This window comes from Carassius gibelio, chromosome B8 (assembly GCF_023724105.1).
Source record: "Carassius gibelio isolate Cgi1373 ecotype wild population from Czech Republic chromosome B8, carGib1.2-hapl.c, whole genome shotgun sequence".
NCBI lineage: Eukaryota > Metazoa > Chordata > Actinopteri > Cypriniformes > Cyprinidae > Carassius > Carassius gibelio.
Genome location: NC_068403.1, coordinates 6,898,612 through 6,919,504, shown reverse-complemented (window position 1 = coordinate 6,919,504; position 20,893 = coordinate 6,898,612). Strand labels below are relative to the sequence as shown.

Below are 20,893 nucleotides of genomic sequence, written 5' to 3'. Positions count from 1 at the left end.
TTGCGGTTAAATATTAAGAATGACATCATTCACGTATAAATTATCCTTCAGATTATGTCCGAAGTAGACGCGCAATGTCACGTGATACGAATTACTTTTCTCAGCGCTGATGTGAATGCACCAATCACAGACGCTTATTCGTCAGAGTCGTACAGTTGCTTTTTTAAACCATAGACACGATGTCTATGTTTTAAACAAATTGCTGGTGCGGCTTTACATATATGCAAGATACCAGTCTTCCAAATTAACCATTTTAAACTACCAGGGTTTTAATATACAAATATATACAGTAAGACGAAACACCCTCAGATTTTAATCTTGCTTAATGAGACTTCGTCTCTTTGAGCCACAATGCGCCCCCTGCATGACGACAACTTTATGTCTTCTGTACAAGTACAGCATAATTCGCCACAGAACTGAAATCAGGTCGAGTGTTTGTAAACTATGGCTGACCCTCATGCCGTTTAGATATGCGACACACATATTCTAAGTTTATTCTCGTATAAAAAGGAGTAAATGATGGAATTTGAAATAACGCGCACGAGGCCTTCGCTTTTTGGTGACATTGGTAAGTTGACCTGCAGATGCTAGATGTATGACCTGTTAAATGAGACTTGTTAGACTGCACGAAACCAGATGTCTGGTAATCATTTGACTCTACAGGACAGAGTTCACTGTGAATGTATGACACGCTTTCATATAGTTGACTAGATCCAGACTCGATGACAAATATTGCTGGCAGAACTGTAGTGTGATCACATGCCGTTTGGCCTTGAATCAGTCACCAATGACAATTAGGTTCCTAAAGCCCTGGATCAGTGTGACCTGAGTCAACAGATGGATGAGTCAGTCTCTCTGTCCTGCGGAAATCTTCCTTTACTGTGCAATTAAAAAAATCAATCATTTATACACCATGACACTGTTACATTCCTTATAAAAACACTGAGTTAAAGACTAGCCATTTCAAACACTCCTGATCGTCAATTTATTATTTGCACAATTGTTGAAATTTCTTTGTTGTGTGACATAAACACTTAAAAGTATATATCAATGTATTTTCCTATTATTCCAATTTAAATTGAGGTGCATTATTTGATAATGACTTAATTAGTCATTAGTTGCCAGTAAAAGGCTCTAAGGATCACAGTCCAGCTCTAAAAAAAAGAATTATTCTGATTTTTATATTATTTGGAATATTATACAATTTTGTATGATATTTTTTTCTTTTATATATTTCAATAAGCACAGATCAGAATAAGTATGTTGTTTAATTTTTACATTAAAGTAGACACCACTTGCATTTAAAATGCATATACATATGAATATAAAATCACTTATATTTAAGTTGATGCAAACACCAAAATGGGACGTCTCATCTTCATATTACGTTTGGTGTCAAAATTTCACTTTACGGTACTGATGCATTATTTGAAAATCATTTATATGTACCATAAACACCTAGAACGTGTTGACGTTCTGCTTCTTCATTCTACCTGCAGCTCATGGTCTGGGGTTCTGGACCGATCGTTCAGCGGTGCATGAGGCCGCAGCTCAGGGCAGAGCTGTGCAACTCCAAAAACTGATTGAGAACGGAGCATCGGTCAACATTGTGGCTGTGGACTCGATTACACCCCTGCATGAGGCCTGTATTCGGGGCCAGACACAGTGTGTGAAGCTGCTCCTGGATGCTGGAGCTCATGTAAGAATGTTCTCCATACTCCAGGCCTCATGAATCTGTCAGCGCATCGGTTGTTTATATAAGTGTCACTGTTAACAGGTTGATGCTCGTAACATAGACGGCAGCACTCCGTTGTGTGACGCCTGTGCTGCTGGGAGTCTGGAGTGTGTGAAGTTGTTGTTAGAACATGGAGCCATGGTAAATCCTCCCCTCTTCACCTTCTCTCCCCTGCACGAGGCCTGCATGGGCGGTAAGTGACCTGAAGCTTGATGTAACACAGTTACGTTTGTTTATTAAGGCTGTCAGGTGATTAAAGAAATTATTAGTATTTTATTAATATATAATATATGTATATAAAATTGATGTATGTTAAGGTCCCATGACATGGATCATTTCCTTATCTTTAAATGCTTTTTAATGTTCTCTTAGGTGTACTTATATTGTTAGTATGATTTTTACATTTAAAATTTAGAAATAAAAATCATTTTTAGATCCTGATATTAGCCCTCTGGCTTGAATGCTCTGGTTGAAGGGGCGTGTCTGCTGTGAGACTCCGAGGAAACCACAACTGTTGTGATTGGCTGACATCGTTGCATTCGAAATGCGTTCATGTGGAACCCCTCTCAAATATAAGGTTATATATATATATATATATATATATATATATATATATATATATATATATATATATATATATATATTAGTGCTGTCAAAATTAGCGCGTTAACGCATTCGATTAATTTGAAATATTTAACGCGTTAAAATAAAATAACGCAATTAACGCGGTTGCAGTTTTTTTTATTTCCAGTTGTGGCCTATGTGTGTTCAACGTGCAAAGAAATATGGATAAGACCAAGGAAGGACATTTAGACGGAAAGTTTCAGTATAAAACTCTGCCGGATTACTCTTCAGTCTGCCACAAGAAACATTACTCTTTATTTAGTCTGCCACAAGAAACAGCAACATTAAAATCATGAACTCAAATGTCATTGTTTAAAAAAAAAACAAAAAACAATGACTGTAACAGTGCGTAAATCAGACCTTTCTGTAACGCTAACGTTAATAAGCTTAAACGAAAATAACGAAATAATTGTGTAGCGGAGTATTTTTTGTACACAGTGCCGCGAACTGTCAATCACTCCTGTACGCGTGCATCACTGTCCTCCTCAGCTGCAGCAACTTGCGCTCTCTCTCTTCATCAAGCTTTAAAACAAAAAGGGGACAAAAAGATCATATTGTCTTTGTGCATAGGCTATAGATTAATTAGATAAATAAATATCTAAATTTGTGCCTTGCCGTCTACGGTATTTTTTTAGAACTTAGAAAAAAGATGCTGCAGCCAATGAGCAGCCAGCGGGGGCTGCAGGACGACTCAACCTCCGCAGACAGTTTTTAATGTTTATCAGACAATAAATACTCAAGATTTTGCTTTAGTATAACTCACAACGAGTTTCACACACCTTCTCCGGTCACGTTGAGTTGTTGACACTTAACAGCGGGAAAAGCGACACATGCGCTGTTCACTTGTATAACTTAAGGGTGAATGGGTAATGTAGTGTCTGCCCTGGGTGGGATGAATTAGGAAGCTTGCATTGTGAAGGGCGCTCTGAAAATCGGCGGTGCAGGTAAAAGATTAAAACCTCTATTAAAACAGATGTCCAAATGAGCATACCGGTACGCTACAAGCACGTTCTGGGCGCACGGAGAGGTGGCGGTACGCTCAAGAGCTATATTTGGAAGTGGCGGTACTGAGTACTGGTGCGTACTGGCCCACTTAAAGCACTGGCAATGACTATACTTTGGAATTTTTTTGCAGTCCACTTAGAATTCAACATGGAAATCATTTTTGTTTTTCATTGGCATTGATTGTTTTGAAATTCAAATGGTACTTACATGCCTGTGTTTTTATTTCTGTAATAAATATGGCTTTCAAGCCAACAGTTAATTTGGAGGATATTGATGGTTTATTGCAGGTATGTTGTTTACATGAGAAAATCTGTGTTACAAGTTAAACAAAAATTCCAATAAACAATCATATTTTGAATTTAAATATTTTGAATTTAAATTTAAATGTTTTGAGTTTACATTAATTATTTACATTTTACATTTACATATCCAAAAAGTTTCAGTCTTTTAATTGCGATTAATCGCGATTAATTTTTAAAAATTGTGCGATTAATTAGTTAATTTTTTTTAATCGATTGACAGCACTAATATATATATATATATATATATATTTACTATTACAGCTGTCGAGATTAATGAATCGTGGAAGTGTGGATTATATTTAAAAAAATGTTCGATCTTTTCCCCATCAATTGATGAAAGGCTGCAGTGATGAGCATTGAGTAGACAGAGTCTGTTTATCGCGTGGATGCAGTGATCTCGTCATTATTGCAACACGTTATCTCAAAAAATGCTTTCACCACAGCTAACAGCAAACACATGAATACAGTAAGAGCTCCGTTGTGCAGCATAACAGCGTCATTCATTGTAACGGCAGTTTGGGCAAGTGTGCAGATATACTCGCGATGTGTGGCAGCTCCAGAAAAAAAGTGAGCTTTCTTTGATCGCTCTCTGTAGTTAAATCACAATTTAAAGAACAGATTTGTTTCATGCTACTAAGAGAAACAACGTGAAGTTGATCGTTTAGTCACTGGCTTGATTCACTGATGCATAAACAGTATTAAACGATTTAGAAAGAAAGTCTGTGTGAACTTGAATGATTAGCTACACATCATAAATCACTGATCACAGATCAGGCATTAATGAACACTGTTACTCACTGTTTGTGCCGGTGCTGTCGAATCCATATCATAAAAGTCCGTTTGTAACACCTGTGCTGAATTATATGTAAATATTTGGGCGGGCAAAGCAGAGAAAGGGGAGGTAACAATTCTCGTTGCAACGTCACAACGAGGAGATTCAAGATCAGCCCGTTTGATCTTCCATTTTCTCAAAGGCAGAGAAAGATAGAAAAATCTCGATTTACACCGATTCAAATTTCTAGAAACTTGGGGACCATATACAGGCTAGGGGAACTCATATTAATGTTAAAAAAAGTGAAAGTGAAATTTTCATGTCATAGGACCTTTAATATATAATATTATACGATATAACCCAGGTTAATTATGAAATATTATTATTATATCTACAATTTTATCTAGAGTCATTTATGTATATCTGTTAGGGCTGTCAGCTGATTAAAATAAATAATAATAATACATTTTGTTATAATTATTTTGTTATTTTTATTTTATATTTATTTTATTATTATATTAATAATATAATATTAGATCTAAAATTAGTAAAATCTGTCAACTGATTAAAATAAAAAATTATACAACAATTATATAAAATTTAGTTAAAATATATATATATATATATATATATATATATATATATATATATATATATAAAATATAGGGTTTTTATTATGGGTGTCAACTGATTAAAATAAATATGATTAATGTATAATTATTATATAATATACTATACTATTACATATACAATTTAACCTAGGGTAATGTCTGTATGTTTATCACAGCTGTCAACTGGTTAAAATAAATTATAATAAAAAATTTAAAATAATAAAAATAAATAATAATGTATTGATTAATTAATAATAATGTAGTAACTTATAATAACATATAATGTTATATCTAACATGTAACCTAGAGTTGTTTATTGATATTTTTTAGTGCCAGAACTGATTATTTTTATTAATAGTAGTAGTGTTAGCATTTATATTATTCTATTAATATTTAATTATATAATATAAAAAAATATGAATTATTATTATATGAATCATACACTGATTACATTTTCAGATTAATCACAAATAACCACATATATATCAATATTTTTTGGACTGCCAGGTAACTCTAAATGTGTTCAGCTCATGATTGATGAAGGTGCGTTGATGGAAGCTCATGACTGTCACTTCGGCACTCCTCTGCATGTGGCGTGTGCAAGACAACATCTCGACTGCGTCAAAGTTCTGCTCAACGCAGGTCAGCTTCTGCATTTACCTTACTTTTTGTTTTCTTTTTATTTAAATTCAGTTAATGCATTAGTTAACTTGATTAACAGTGAGCAATATAGTTTTTACAGCATTTATTAGTCTTTAATAAAATTGTTCATTTTAGTTCACAGTACAAAATCAATGCTTACAGAAACACTAGATTCTAAAAATCTTGAAATACGATTATTAAATAATAAAGATAAATAAATGCTGCAGTATTGTTCATTGTGAGTTCATGCTACTAAAGTAGTTAACTAATGTGAAAAAAATAGTAAGCTCACTAACTTAAAATGAACACAAATCAAATCTCTTCTATTGTACCACATAGTAAATTATGCTTCTAACGATGTCTGTGTATTCTTGTATGTATTTGATCCTGTTTTTAGGTGCAAATGTAAATGCTGCTAAACTTCACGAGACCGCACTGCATCACGCTGCCAAAGTGAAAAATCTGGAACTAATTGAGCTTTTGGTAGAATCTGGGGGAAATGTTTTCGCCCGAGACAACCTTGGAAAAAAGCCCATTCAGTACACCAGAGACGGCTCAGCGCCCGCACTCTGCCTAGAGTTTTATGAATGTAAGTAGAAGTGCTTCCTTTATAAGTTTTGGATCTGGTAAAATTATAGAAGAGTTATTTTTTTGTAGAGGGGTTATATAATGAGATATATTTTCTTGTATATATGACATAAAACGCTTAATTGTGTGTGTTAAACATAGTCTAACATTAGAAACATCCTCTAAAGTCCATCCAGACCATTTACAGCACGGTATGTTTTATTTTAAGGGTTATAGAACAAGTGGGAAAGTAAAATATGAATAACATGAATCCTTTAAAGTCGGTGAACTGCAAGAATGAAATGTTTTTTTTTTTTTTTTACTATTTTGGCTAAAGCAGCAAAATAATTTTCTTGTTTGACATCTTCCAGCCACTCCTCTCAGTCTTCAACAGTTGTGCAGAATTGCTTTCAGAAATGCCCTCGGGAAACAGGGGCTGGGGGTGTTGGCTCAACTGGGTCTCCCAAACCGAATCATCTGTTTCCTGTCTTATTTACCAGCTCCTCCCCTGGAGCTCTTCCAGTCCTGACGATCTGCTCTGCTTAATAATGGCCACGACAATGACTGCATTTAAGAAAAAGGGAGATTTGTTATTGTGAAGTACAGCTACTGTAACAGCTGCACTCAGTATTTGTCACGTATATTCGATATTTTCCTGCTGTCACAGAAGTGAACCAGTCCAACAGATGACATGGACATTTGGTATGGAAGCAGTTTACTGCCAAAATTCCTAGAATAATTGGACTTGGAAAGAAGCACTTTTCATGGTATTATTTTCTGTGTTGCATCACATTTTGGTTGCTGACGCATCTTACAATGAGGCACAATAAGACAAAAAAACAAAAACAAGAGTCCAATCCATAATACTAGTTGTATATTCTAGTTGTATAATTAACTTTCTTAATCTGCATTGTGTGATTTCATTTAAGTTATTAGATTTGTAAATACACTGTATATAAAATAGTCTTATTTGAATTCAGTTTTATATGAATAATGCTAATTGTGTATATCATAGCTTATTCTCATTAACAATTTGTATAAAATATACATGAATATATTGTGCAAATGCTTTATAAATGAATGTTGTACATAGATTGTTTTAAAAATGTTGTTTTGGTTTTACGTCTTTTGTGACTTATTGAACATAATTGTAACAGAAATTGTAATTTGCACACTATTACAGTTATGTTTTACTTGACCTGTGGTGAGAATTAACCAGACTTACTACTTGCAAGGACATGACAGAATTGGTATTTATTTATTTTTTAGTCACTGCTATAAAGTCTTAATTTTGGTGTAGTTTGTGCATACTAATTAAAGTTTTTATATGTTTCTCTGCACTTTGCACAAATTATCTTTCCAAGTATGATGCAAGTATCAAGTAATGTTAAACAGAAGTCCATTTTTTTATTCCTATACGAACAGGAACGCTACTGTTGCACTTTTATTATCTAAGTTTTGTTTTTACATCATCAGAAATACATCAGCCGTATTTCAGGCAGCAACAACGGCAGGACTTTTATTTTGACATGATTTGTGGAAATCTGAAGCCGGAAGTTGCCGTGAATCGTGAAGTTCTGGGGGAAGCTGCTTGGTCAACTCATATTCAAAACTTTGGTCAGACTTATTTAACTGCTGTCTTTACAAGCTGAATCTGTAGTTTCCTGACTGCTCCTGTTCGTACTGGTTTCGTGGCTTCCAGTCGAGTGTGAAGTGGCGTTTAAAGTGCTCCTCATGGCATTATTTTGGGCGAGAGAGCAGTAATTCGCAGAGCCCTGTTGATCAGATCAGCCAGAGGTCGCAGAACTGCAGTGTAAGCGGTGAGTTTCCTTCTCCACGCCTTACACACTCATTCTGTCCTCGGCTGTTTACATTCATTTTCATCTGAACTGACACGGAGTGCATTTTTAAACCGCTGATTTCCTTATAAAGGCTTTGCGTCAAACCATAGTGAGCTGTCTAAATAGATTTCTCCTGATATTTTGTCTGATTAATAACATCTTTTAAGTTTTCTGTGCCAGGCGTTTACTGTTGATCGGGTTTTCTTTAGGGGTTTTGACCTGATTTGATCACAAACATGATATCAATACATGATAATCAGTGAAAGTATAAAAGCCACAAGCAAGGTAATGGGATGGTATGAGACGTTCAAACCAGTGTAAAGTAAATATTTACTTGGAGTACAAAAATTATTATTTGGCATATGAAGTTGCTCTAGAGTTTTCAATGTGATTTTCTGTTCATTATTTATGGAAGCCTTTTTCCACCATAGGATAAACACATCTCAGTTCTGGCTTTTTTTCTCACAATTCTGAGTTTATATTCACAATTCAGTCCTTTTGTAATTTATATAAACTTTACATCTCATAATTTTTTTTTTCTGCCACGAAATTTAAAAGAAACTATGTTTGCAACTTATCTAAAAATTCAGATTTTTTTTTAATGTAACAGTTAGGTTAATAAGCAAGTCATCGTAGGGGAAGTCGTGGCCTAATGGTTAGAGAGTTGGACTCCCAATCGAAGGGTTGTGGGTTCTTGTCTCGGGCAAGACGGAATTGTGGGTGGGGCGAGTGCATGTACAGTTCTCTCTCCACCTTCAATACCTCGACTTAGGCATCGAACCCCCAACTGCTCCCCGGGCGCCGCAGCATAAATGGCTGCCCACTGCTCCGGGTGTGTGCATTTCGGATGAGTTAAATACAGAGCACAAATTCTGAGTATGGGTTACCATACTTGGCTGAATGTCACTTCACTTCACTTCATCATCTCAGAATTATATTTTAATTATTTGTATTACTTATTAAAAAAAAAAAGCAGGCAAAAGCACGCACATCAATCTAAACTGTGTGCACGACCAAAAAACAAGCAGAAAAATATTTAAATGTAAAGTCGGCAACACAAAAGCTCCAAAGGTATCAAAAAAGTATTGTTTAAAAACTATCGCATAGTATGTGCGTATGTGACGTTTCAAGCATGTAGGCTTTTCATCAGACAAATTAAGAACACTGGTTTTCCAATCTTTATAGGACTACCTCCAAATAATTAAAGGTCACATGACTGTGCAATATTAACATGATAACAACAAGTTAGACTTATTAGACAAGGAGAAAGACTAAGAAAAAAGAAAATATATATACATGAAACCAAATATAAAGAACTATGCAAAATACAAATCTTAATATATCAATCAACATCAATAAATACCTACCTACGTACATAAATGATAACCACAAAACATTATATTATTCAATATCCTGTGTTTTAAAGAAATGGACAGATGTCAGAATCCTCATTTAATCCTCTAGGCGACAACGTGTCCAGTGTATAGATCCAGAAGACCTCCCGCTGTAAAAGTAATTTATTAATATCACCTCTGCAACGCGGTTACTAAATATAAATATTGGATTTTGCCATCACCGATAGCTAGGTTGGACCACACTGGCCGATACCGATTAATTAACAAATAGTTTTTAAAATGGATACTAAAAAAATAAAATAGTGCTTTTTTTACAAAAAAAGTAGTAGTAATAATAACAGTAGTAGTAATAGTAAATGTTGAAATTATCACTCTTTAATAGGCTCCATGAAATCTGTTTAATTTTTTCTTAAATTCCATTTTATTTCCAAATTCTGTTATTTTCCATTTTAATTTTACTCCACTCCTTTTTAATAGTTAAATGAAAGTGTATTAATCATAAAGTCTAATTATCATTTTCAAATAAGTTATATAAAAGTTTAACAAAAATTACATAGTTAGGGCCCTATGAAATGTTTTATTTTTTCTCACCATATTTTTTTATTGTTACCAAATTTTGTTTTAACAATGTCTAATTATTTGAACACACAAAACAACTTTATTTATTTTTTCTTAAAGAAGTCTAATGATTTTTTCCCTTCAAAAATTCTGTATTTACATTTTTATTGTTATCAAATCAAGGCGTGAAACATTAATTTGTGTACCCATTAGCTGCTTTAGAGGGCACTCCACCCCATACCTTTGCAACTCATTCTGGACTCCATTCCCCATAACCCCTGCCTAGGAACTCATTATCGGACTCTAGCTGTTTCTTATCAGGAGGACTATAAAGATTGCACACATTCTCACTCACATTGCTGAGTACTGTTTGTATGTTCATTCCTAGCCAGCCATTGTTCCTGTGCTTTACGTTGCTTCCTCGCCTTGCCTTAGTGTTTTGTGTTGGACTGTTTATCTAGTTTTTGATTGTTTGCTGCCTGCCCGTTTCTAGGGACATTGAAATCATTTTAATGAAACATTGGCACATTATAGAGAGTGATCCCAACCTCAAGAAATGTTTTGACAAACCTTGTCTAGTGTATAAAAAAAACACCTAATCTCAGAAATATTTTTGTTAGAGCTGATTTGAAAACCGAGCCTTCTCAACTGCTCCAGCAATGGACGCAACCCGGGAAACTATCAGCCACTCCAGCAAAGAAAAAAAAGCGCAAAACTATCGGCATCGATTTTTGCCAATAACCATTTGTTCCAGCAATCAACTATCAGTGCCGATTAATCTGTAAAACCGATAAATCGGTCGACCTCTAGTGGAAACTGAGTGTCTCGAATCTGCAAAGTGCTGTGCTTCCGGACTTTTTGGATTGCGAAGTCTAATTGCACATCGATGTTCAGAGATACGAGTTTTCAGCGGTCTGCTAGTTTTAACTATATAGCATAAACCATGGGGGCAATGCAACAGGTAAATGACAATGGACATCTTACACGAAATAGTGCCTCAAATATTATAAATTTTTCCAGTGCCAGGATGTGTGAAAGTCGATGTCTCATGTGAAATTGCTCTGTTTACAGCTACCACATCTGTAATTCCCATATGGTGTTTTGTTCAAGAAATGAAAAACCAAAATATTTAGGAGATTAGGTGTTTTTTTTATACACTAGACGAGGTGGTTTTTAAAAACATTTCTTGAGGTTGGGATCACTCTCTATAATGTGCTAATGTTTAATTAAAACGATTTCAATGTCCCTCGAAATGGGCAAATATTGGATATAACAATTAGCATGACGGTCAAATTTTTTTTGTTTTCTTAACGAGACTCTTGTTGTGACACATCCTTAAAACGACCAACTGCAGACTGCATCCACTCTTCTCGATATTAACATTTTCTGATTCTATCTGATGAAATTTGTGATTGCTGTTGAAAATCTTCATTACTACTACAGATTCGGCGAACACAACTAAATTGAGAAATTGATAACAAATGCTTTAACGACACTGGATGATAAGACTGTCCGTGTAATATAGTGTTACGATCAGTTGGTTTGCGATACAAAGTGATTTCTATGCCTGATGCAGTGCGATTTTCTCTTTATGAAATTCCATCGTGAATTTCAACGCACTACAATTGTTGTTAATCAAGTTGTGAAACTCTAATACATGTAGCTCAGATTCAGTGCCACTCCATGCTAAAAAAACATCATCAATGTATAGTTTCCATAGAAACAGTGTGTCTAAAGAAATCATTGGTCACAGGATTTAACACAAACTGATGTTCAAACAAACCATAAAATGTTGCGAAACTTGGGGCCATCTCAGAGCCCATGCTGACACCTGAGATCTCCAAATAGTAATCTGACCCAAACAAAAAAGAATTATATGAAAGTACCAGTTTTGCCAAATCACTCAGACATGCAGTACTAGGAACCTGACAAGAACATTGATTAAAAATGTAATTCCCTCTAGCCCTCCCTGAAATGGAACATTGGTGTAAAGTGATTCAACATCCATGGTGACTAAAAAAACAGGACAATCAGGTAATGTCAAATTATGAATTCGTTTTCTGTAAGTGACCCGATAGCTGCCACTATGGGTCTCCCAGAAGGGATATCCCTTTAAGGTTTATGAATTTTAGGCAGCGTATATACGGTAGTATAGAAAATGAACTCAAATTCATTTTCACCACTGAAGCAACGAATAATTTTCAAATATTGTGTACAGATGTTTTGAACTGAGCCAAAGGATTCGTACACAGTTTTTGCTAAAAAAAAATGAATTATAAAGTTGTCTGTGAATTTCAAATTCATACTTTATTCAATCTTAAATAACCACTGCTCCACTGGTGTTGCCGATTTTACATTTAAATATATATATATATATATATATATATATATATATATATATATATATATATATATATATATATATTAGGGCCGGGACTTTAACGCGTTAATTGAGATTAATTAATTACACAAACAATAACGCGTTAACTAAGATTAATTAATTACAGAAAAAAAAAATCCCGCATTTTTAATAACTTATTTTTGCACCGCGGAACGTTTCTCACTGGATGAGTTTCGGCGGGACCCATTATACTGGAGCACCAACTAGCGTTCGCATATCACCGCAGCACACATTGAGCCTCAAGTATCACCTCGACGCAAAACATATAGCAGCTAGCATGGACTTTACACTTTGTTGAACTATGTATTATTTTGTTGGTGCAACAGTTTATGTTGAACTCTTTATTGTTTTGGCCAAGGTTATTGAGAGTTGGACTTAGTATGTTATGGCCTCTGAAGCAACAGAGAGATGTTTTCTAATAGTCAGTGTTTCCAATGTTCTGAATGTAATTGACAGTATTGTGTTTTACTTAAAAAAAAAAACACTTTACAGAAGGTTCCAGCACCTATAAGCTTCCTGAATTTCTGAAATGTACTATTTCTAAATTGTTTCTAAATATGCTATTGCTACACTTCATGGCAAAAATTGCACTGGTCTGCTAGACTTGGTTGAACAAAAATAAACAATATTTTGTTGCTTAAGCTTATGTATTCAGTCATTATTCAATGGTATACTATAAATCCATGTGAAAAAAAATTACTTCTCACTGTTCTCAGGTCAAATATTTATATGCGATTAAAATGCGATTAATTTCGATTAATTAATTACAAAGCCTCTAATTAATTAGATTAATTTTTTTAATCGAGTCCCGGCCCTTATATATATATATATATATATATATATATATATATATATATATATATATATATATATATATATATATATATATATATATATATATATATATATATATTTTTTTTTTTTTTTTTTTTTTTTTTTTGTTTGTTTGTTTTTTTTGTTTACAGTTACCTTTTGTAACAATTACATTTTTAAGTTTTTTTTTTTTTTTTGTCCCATTGCAGAAACCAGCTTCCATAGTTCACAACCCATTTTACTTCTGTAATGTGTGTTTTCCTTTATATCCGGGCTGAATGTGAGTTTGCTGGTTGGCTGTTGGTTAACATTATCCAATTGGCCACACAGTGACGTCAGTGGAAAAGGGAAAGTTGTTGAAGAGGAAGAACATGTAATTAAATTTTTCTTTTCTTTAGATCAATATGCTCAGATGCATAGCTTACAATTTTGATTAAACATACATGTGTTATATCTTAAATTGATAACAGTAAAAAAAAATGTTTTGAGCTTAAATCGGTGTCTCAGGTTTAGGTTGAGCATGTAAAATGTCAAGTAAACAGCTCCGGGGGTCAGTGACCTCTGCTTCTCTCTCAGGTTTATGTTTTTTCCTGGCTGTACTCTGAGAATGACTTTGACATTTAGCCATTCTATAAATAGATTGTGGGGTAATGTTTGCAGAGGGGGATGCTTTCTTAAAGAAACTGTTATTACTGTTGTGATGTTGGTGGTCACATTACAGTGGGGAAATAGTTGAAAAGCCTCCAGTATGAGTCGTAAAAATGAGAAGGTACATAAGACAACATTATATAAATTCACTGTGCAATATGCTGTTAATTCACTGTCTGTAAACTGTCACCCTGACACCTGCTGAAGCCTGCATAAAGCTTGCATGCATGGGTACTGTGGTCGAGTCGTGAATGAACCATGTTGCTGTTTTAATTCATTTGTTGATTCATGATTACTTTTTTGTTTTGGCTGTAAATCATTTAACCTTGTGTGTTTTTGTGAAACTTTTATATGCTCATCTTTTCCAGGATTCCCTCGAAGAAGAGATTTTCTTTTCTCAGTGGGACATTTCTGGAAAAATAAAGGATACAATTAATAAATCAAGTGGAGCATGGGAGCATGTTACTTTTCTTTGCATCTTAGAGACAAGACGACTGAAATAATTCTGTATAATTTATTAAGTTTGGGGGGCAGTGCATATATATATAATATATAATATAATGGCTGGTAATTTAACGTGTCAATTAGATTAATTAATTATGGAGAGAAATAACGGCGTTAAAATTATTAATGCATTTAACGCACTTGCCCCGTCCCAGTCCGTGGATCATCTGCCATTTCATACAGTCCATTGATGACTAATATGAGGCAGGGCAACAAATAACTGCATGATGGAGCCTAGAGAATATCCATAAAATTCAAGATAGGGGGAAAAATGCCCATTTGAGATTGTGTCTCATATTTACATCACATAGTTAAGAAATATCAAACGAGTGCAAATGTGACACTCCTGTTATACAAAAGGTCATTAATAAGTTAATATTGTGTTATTTTAGACACAATGTTGAATTTGGTGAACCGTTTGGCTCATTGAACCATTGACCATAGTTATGTTGGCTTTGAAGTGGCGCTGCACAGACAGATCGGTGTTTGACATCAAAGTATCGCGAGATCGATTCAAAAGCACAAGGAGTCGTCTGCTCTCTAAGCTCTTGCGGTTCTTTGATGTCACACACCGATCGGTCTGATGGTGATGACCCGCTTCAAGTCGAACAAGCCTAATGATTCATTGAACCATTCATAAAGAACCATTTACTTCACTACTGAATGAATCGGCCATTTGAACGAATCAAACGAATGAATAAATGACTCTATGACTTAACCATTAAGACATTTACCATCACCTACTGGCAGTTTTAGTTTATTATTTAGAGTATCATTTAAAGCTGCAGTCGGTATCTTTTGACGCTCTAGCGGTTAATAAACAGAACTGCTTGCGTCTTGCGGAAGAACATCTTAGCCGGAACTACTTCTCTCTGTTTATGTCTATGAAGAATCACAAAGGTACTGGGTTACTCCGCCGCGGTACCCCGAAGCAATCTAAAATAGTCCGAATATAAACACTTATTATAGGTGCACCCTAGTGATTCAGGACAGGCTAAAAACACGGTTTGGAAAATGGATTCATGGTGTACTCGCTTATTATATACATTTTGTAAATTTTGAACACATAAAAAAGTTACAGACCACAGCTCTGATTGGTTGTTTCTTACCGGGAGCTGATGACTTTCTGCAAATGGCAATAGGACCACTGGGAGGAGCCAGAGGAGCTTGATTTTTTTCACAGATTATCTGTCTCATATTCTACTGTCAGGACATAATGACAGGTTTTACAAATATGTAAAAAATATATTTTTACAAAAGTTACCTATTGCAGCTTTAAATTGATCAAAAGTGACAGTGTCAATTATAATAGTTCTGTGTAAAATAAATGCTGTTCATCAAAGATGTCACGGTTTCCACAAGAATATTTTAATAACCATTGATTGTTTTTTGTTTTGTTTTTGAGCAGCAAATTAATATATTAGCAATTCAGCATATATATATATATATATATATATATATATATATATATATATATATATATATATATAAAATTACAATAGACAGACAATAGTGTGAGTTTAGCAGTGCGTCATGTATTCATTCAGGTAACGGCTGTTATTCACTTCTTATGAAAAAAAATGTTCTTAAGAATATATTTGAGAACTTAAGAATATTACAAGAATTGCACTTACGCTAACATTCTTATGAACTTCGTGAAATTTATCTTATGAAATTTCTTAATTTAGTTCTTAAGAAGATTTTTGCGAATCCAGCCCCAGTTCTTTTAAATGATGATCATATTTCACAATGGTACTGTTACTGTATTTTTTATTAAATGTGCATCTTTGGTGAATGTAAAGCTTCTTTGAAAAACCAACCCAAACTTTTAAATGGTAGTGTATTTTATTACTCTGATAAACTCTTTCGGTTTAGGCAAAAATTTTACTTTGCCAAAGCAGTAACACACTAGTATACAAACAAAGACATTTTGTGATATTTATTTGTATGTCAATCTGTTTGTGAGTACTAAAGTGTTATTAATATATGCTTGTGCATTCTCTCTGTCTCTCTCTCTCTCACAGGTGGTCTCTCAGGACTGTAAGATGACGGAGTATAAGTTAGTTGTTGTGGGAGCAGGTGGTGTTGGGAAGAGTGCTTTAACCATCCAGCTCATTCAAAATCATTTTGTGGATGAATATGACCCTACTATTGAGGTACATAATTACTTGAACTGTCAAAGCGGCATTTATTTAATGAAAATACAGTAAAAACAATTTCAATTTCAAATAACTATTTTCTGTTTTAATATATTTTAAAATGTAATTTATTCCTGTGATGCAGAGCTGAATTTTCAGCATCATTACTCCAGTCCTCAGTGTCACATGATCCTTCAGAAATCAATCTAATATAATGATTTGGCGCTCAAGAAACATTTCTTATGGACCCACTTTATATTAAGTGGCCTTAACTACTATGTACTTACATTTTAATTAATAATTTAGTACAATGTACTTATTGTGTACATGTTTTTACATTGTACTTATATTTAAAAAAAACTACATGTAATTACATCTGTATTTAATTTCTGTAATTACATTTATAATTACACTGTTGACCCATACTTTACACCTTAACCCACCCTTAAACTTACCCATACCTCCAACCCTCTCGCTAACCTTACCCCATCCCACCTCAATAGCAGCAAAAGTGTTTTACAATACAATATGAACACAGTAAGTACATTGTACTTATTTTTTATGTAAGTACATAGTAGTTAAGGCCACCTAATATAAATGTTGAAAACTGCTTCTTAATATTTTCGTGGACTGTAACAATAAAAAAAAAACATTTGTGACATTTGTTTGAAATATAAATATGTTGTAACATTATAAATGTCTCTTTTGATCAATTTAGTGCATGACCCTGAATTTTTAGAAGTGAATGTACTAGTGGACTTCTCATATTTGATATTTAACACATGACCATCATCATGGCCTTTATTGAATATTTAATTAGAATAGGATATATGTATAAACGTCCATTACTCTAATGATTAGTTTGAGTCATGTAATCATGAGACTGTCAGGCTCTATGCAGATTTCCAGTGCTGATCATGTCCATGTCTTCAGGACTCTTACAGGAAGCAGGTGGTGATTGACGGTGAGACGTGTCTGCTGGACATCCTGGACACTGCAGGTCAGGAAGAGTACAGCGCAATGAGGGACCAGTACATGAGGACAGGAGAGGGTTTCCTCTGTGTCTTTGCCATAAACAACCTCAAATCCTTCGCCGATGTGCATTTGTACAGGTCCGTATGCTGATGAAAGGGGTTTCAGTTGTATTTTATGAATCGTCTGGACTTTAAAGAGGTCATGACATGGATTTTTCCCCCTTGAGATTTACTTATAAAGTTAAAAAAATGCTAATTCTGACCCTCTGTTTTTAAGGGGTGTGTCAGTAATCAGCCACTGTTATGATTGGCTAACATCATTGCATAGGAAACCGTATCAATGCCCCCTCACTATAGCATGTGTGTTTTAACAACATAATAAAAATAAAATGGTAATTTCCTGACAAAGCAAGCATTATGTAATCATTTACTTCCAGATTGATACAGCTGCAGTGAAATCTACTACCACTTCATCTTTCAACTATTGTTTTTTTTTTGTGAACTCCCCATGACACTGTGCCTCGTTTACAAAACAAAATGGTCTAAACAATTCTCTGACGCGATCTGGCATCCAATTGAAAATGAACTCTACACTTGTTCCTTATGCTGGGATCCTTCTGATATCTGCACAAAGACGCGAACAATCTATTTAACCCAAACGTGTCAAAGTGAACTTTCATTCATTTCAGCTGTCCTTTAAACGACAGACTCAAGAGCGTGGCGTGTTTCCGAAAGCGAAACGTGCATCTGTATACTATAGCCAGTCTAGACAAGATATCGGCAGTGATTGTTATTTCTATTTGCTTTTGACCCCACACTTAATGCGAGTGTCACGTCGCGTAATCAAGTGTCAGCCGTTAAATGATTGAACACTAGTGGGCGGGGCCTATGTGAGAAGGATGGTGGTGTTTATGCAAATGTTGCAGCCCTGTGACATCATCATGCTCCCACAGATCCGAACGAGCTGTTTTTGGAGCTTAATGAAATAAATGCTTTGTTAATAATGGGGAGGATTTTTTTTAAGCTATGAAACGTACATGTTTTAACGGTACAAAGACATCCTATTTGACAAATTTGATTTCTCGTGTCATGACCCCTTTAAGCAAGTGGATGAAGTGCAAGACATATATGTAATGTCATAATTTCTCTTATAAATATGGCGTATTTGTAATATGTTTTTCACAAAGTTTGTAATATGGTTATGTGCTTTTAGAGAACAGATCAAGCGTGTAAAGGACTCCGATGATGTTCCCATGGTCCTAGTAGGGAACAAGTGCGATTTGGCCAGAACGGTGGACACCAAGCAAGCTCAGGAACTTGCCAGAAGCTACGGCATTGAGTTTGTAGAAACTTCTGCCAAGACCAGACAGGTGGGCAAAGACTTTTCGTCAGTTCTCTGCTTTTCATGAAACCGTTTGTGTATTAATGTAGCTTGCTTATATTCACTTTATTGTCAGGTCATTGCTTTTACTATAATATCAATCCAAGCATAACTCTTCAATGCTATAAAATATCCTTGGTCTATTTTTGTTTTTCAGGGGGTTGAGGACGCTTTTTACACCCTCGTCCGTGAGATCCGACATTATCGCATGAAAAAGCTCAACAGCAGAGAAGACAGGAAGCAGGGCTGTCTGGGTGTGTCCTGTGAAGTCATGTGACTGCACTGCCTCCCCCTTTGTTTTTTGTTTTTATTAGCAGTGTGTTGACCAGGCAGCTAGAAGCCACGTGACTGCGTGTGTGCAGAGTTCGCCCTCTGCTGGCTGAAAGGGATTCATGCACAACTGGTCATCTTTCCTGTTGGCCTGCTGTAATAGAAAAATGAGGCCTTTGGACATTTACATGTTTAAACAGAGGCTCGTTTGTCTCATTTAGTACTTGGGTTTTCCCTGTTCATTGGGAAGAAAAATGTAAACAGGCATTGAGTTCTTCTTTCTTGGCTTCTGAGCTGTTATGAACACGACAACACATTGGCGTTGATGAACATAAATTCTAAATTGCAGAATGGTGCATCTCATAAAAACATGCCCACGTTTCACCACAAAATTTTAAGAATTCAGAAATTATGTATTGAAGCTTTTTTCACGTTTTAAAATGTTCATAGACATCCCTCCCTGAAATTCTCCTTGTAATGCATCCAAATGTTTTATTTTTAATTCCCATTATTCTCATTGGTGATACCCATTGTTGTGATGCAGTACATTTTACTGTAATATAGCTTAAATATACTATATATGCATAAATACTTCAGTTTTTTTCTCTAATGAGAATTAGAGGGAGATGTGCTTAATTGTCAGAAAATGTGACAAAAGTCCAAAAACTTGTAATAGTCTTTATTATCATTATTAAAATTGTCCACCCAAAATCTCAGACCTGAAAAGAGAGAACATGAAATGCCCTTTAATCTTAATCCGAAGGGTCAATGCTCAGGAATACTGTGAACGCAGAAGATCTTCAGAAATGTATGGGATATTTCTATTTCTTTCTTTCCCTTTAGCCTTTCTTTTCACCCTTTTTTATTTTTTGTTGTAGCCAAAGAGATTGTTTAGCATTTACGTTTACCATTTTGTCTCTCATACTGTAGTTCTTCACTCTAGACTCTAGAGTTTCTTTTATCCTCTTTGCTGTCAGATGTTAATTGCATATTTTGACATATAATACATAATGAATAGAATGACTTGGTTTAGATACAGAAAATCAGATTTCCAACATGGGATGTGATGGATCTTACTTAAAGGGCCTTCTGAATCTTGGTGCTGCTGGTGTAAAGCACATGCCAAATCTGTGTGCCACCTTCTGCGTCCTGTACAGCATGACATCTTTTAGTCCATGTTAAATAATGTCTTAAATCTTCAAATGAAAGCTGTAAAAATGCATTTAGCTGGGATTTTAACAGACTACAGTAAGGTTTGCTGCAATGTTTATTTTCAAGTCTGTTCTTGAAAGCCAGTGAAGGTTTATCAAGACGTTAAAACTATTATTGGTGTTGACTATTGTGTTATTTATAAGGCATTTATATGAACCTGTGCCTGATTTCATTAACAGTGAAATCTGTAAACATGTTCCCATTAATCGTACTGTGTTTGCGTTTGGCCTTCTGTCTTTGCTTTAACAGAGGCAGGATGTTTTCTATAGAATACAAACTAAGTTTGCCATTACATTAACAATCCTTTCTTTTTCAGCTATATGAAAACTATATTATTATAATTTTTTTTTTACTATCTTATTACTATCTCAGACTTTCTTTAGTCAGAAAATTGTGAAACAAACATTTCATGTCTTTTTTTGGGGTGGAAATTTGTTTATCCGATGTTTAATGTGCCTATCATATTACAACAAGTTTTACCAGTAAATTAATTGAAAACTGAGCATATTGTGTGTATTTCTCCTACATACCCATGGATGT

General features: G+C 34.7%; 2 protein-coding genes across 2 annotated transcripts; both read left to right on the top strand.

The window, feature by feature from the left end:
• Positions 1 to 343: 343 nt before the first annotated feature.
• asb13b (ankyrin repeat and SOCS box containing 13b) lies at positions 344 to 7,598 on the top strand. Its single transcript, XM_052563620.1, has 6 exons — positions 344 to 568; positions 1,500 to 1,699; positions 1,778 to 1,928; positions 5,557 to 5,691; positions 6,089 to 6,280; positions 6,630 to 7,598. Exons 1-6 carry the CDS (start codon positions 517 to 519, stop codon positions 6,785 to 6,787), a joined length of 888 nt encoding a protein of 295 aa, XP_052419580.1. The 5' UTR covers positions 344 to 516; the 3' UTR covers positions 6,788 to 7,598.
• A 197-nt stretch (positions 7,599 to 7,795) lies between these two features.
• Positions 7,796 to 20,855, top strand: LOC127963616 (GTPase NRas-like). Its single transcript, XM_052563622.1, has 5 exons — positions 7,796 to 8,078; positions 16,403 to 16,534; positions 17,450 to 17,628; positions 18,704 to 18,860; positions 19,029 to 20,855. Exons 2-5 carry the CDS (start codon positions 16,424 to 16,426, stop codon positions 19,146 to 19,148), a joined length of 567 nt encoding a protein of 188 aa, XP_052419582.1. The 5' UTR covers positions 7,796 to 8,078; positions 16,403 to 16,423; the 3' UTR covers positions 19,149 to 20,855.
• The last annotated feature ends 38 nt before the right edge of the window (positions 20,856 to 20,893 follow it).

What these genes read in the sequence shown, in the direction of transcription:
- asb13b (XM_052563620.1), top strand. Translation starts at nt 517, where the DNA reads ATGATGGAATTTGAAATAACGCGCACGAGGCCTTCGCTTTTTGGTGAC. An exon ending in TTCGCTTTTTGGTGACATTG is followed by an intron (nt 569 to 1,499) that starts GTAAGTTGACCT and finishes TTCTACCTGCAG; the next exon opens with CTCATGGTCTGGGGTTCTGG. An exon ending in CAAAGTTCTGCTCAACGCAG is followed by an intron (nt 5,692 to 6,088) that starts GTCAGCTTCTGC and finishes TCCTGTTTTTAG; the next exon opens with GTGCAAATGTAAATGCTGCT.
- LOC127963616 (XM_052563622.1), top strand. Translation starts at nt 16,424, where the DNA reads ATGACGGAGTATAAGTTAGTTGTTGTGGGAGCAGGTGGTGTTGGGAAG. An exon ending in AATATGACCCTACTATTGAG is followed by an intron (nt 16,535 to 17,449) that starts GTACATAATTAC and finishes CCATGTCTTCAG; the next exon opens with GACTCTTACAGGAAGCAGGT. An exon ending in CTTCTGCCAAGACCAGACAG is followed by an intron (nt 18,861 to 19,028) that starts GTGGGCAAAGAC and finishes TTTGTTTTTCAG; the next exon opens with GGGGTTGAGGACGCTTTTTA.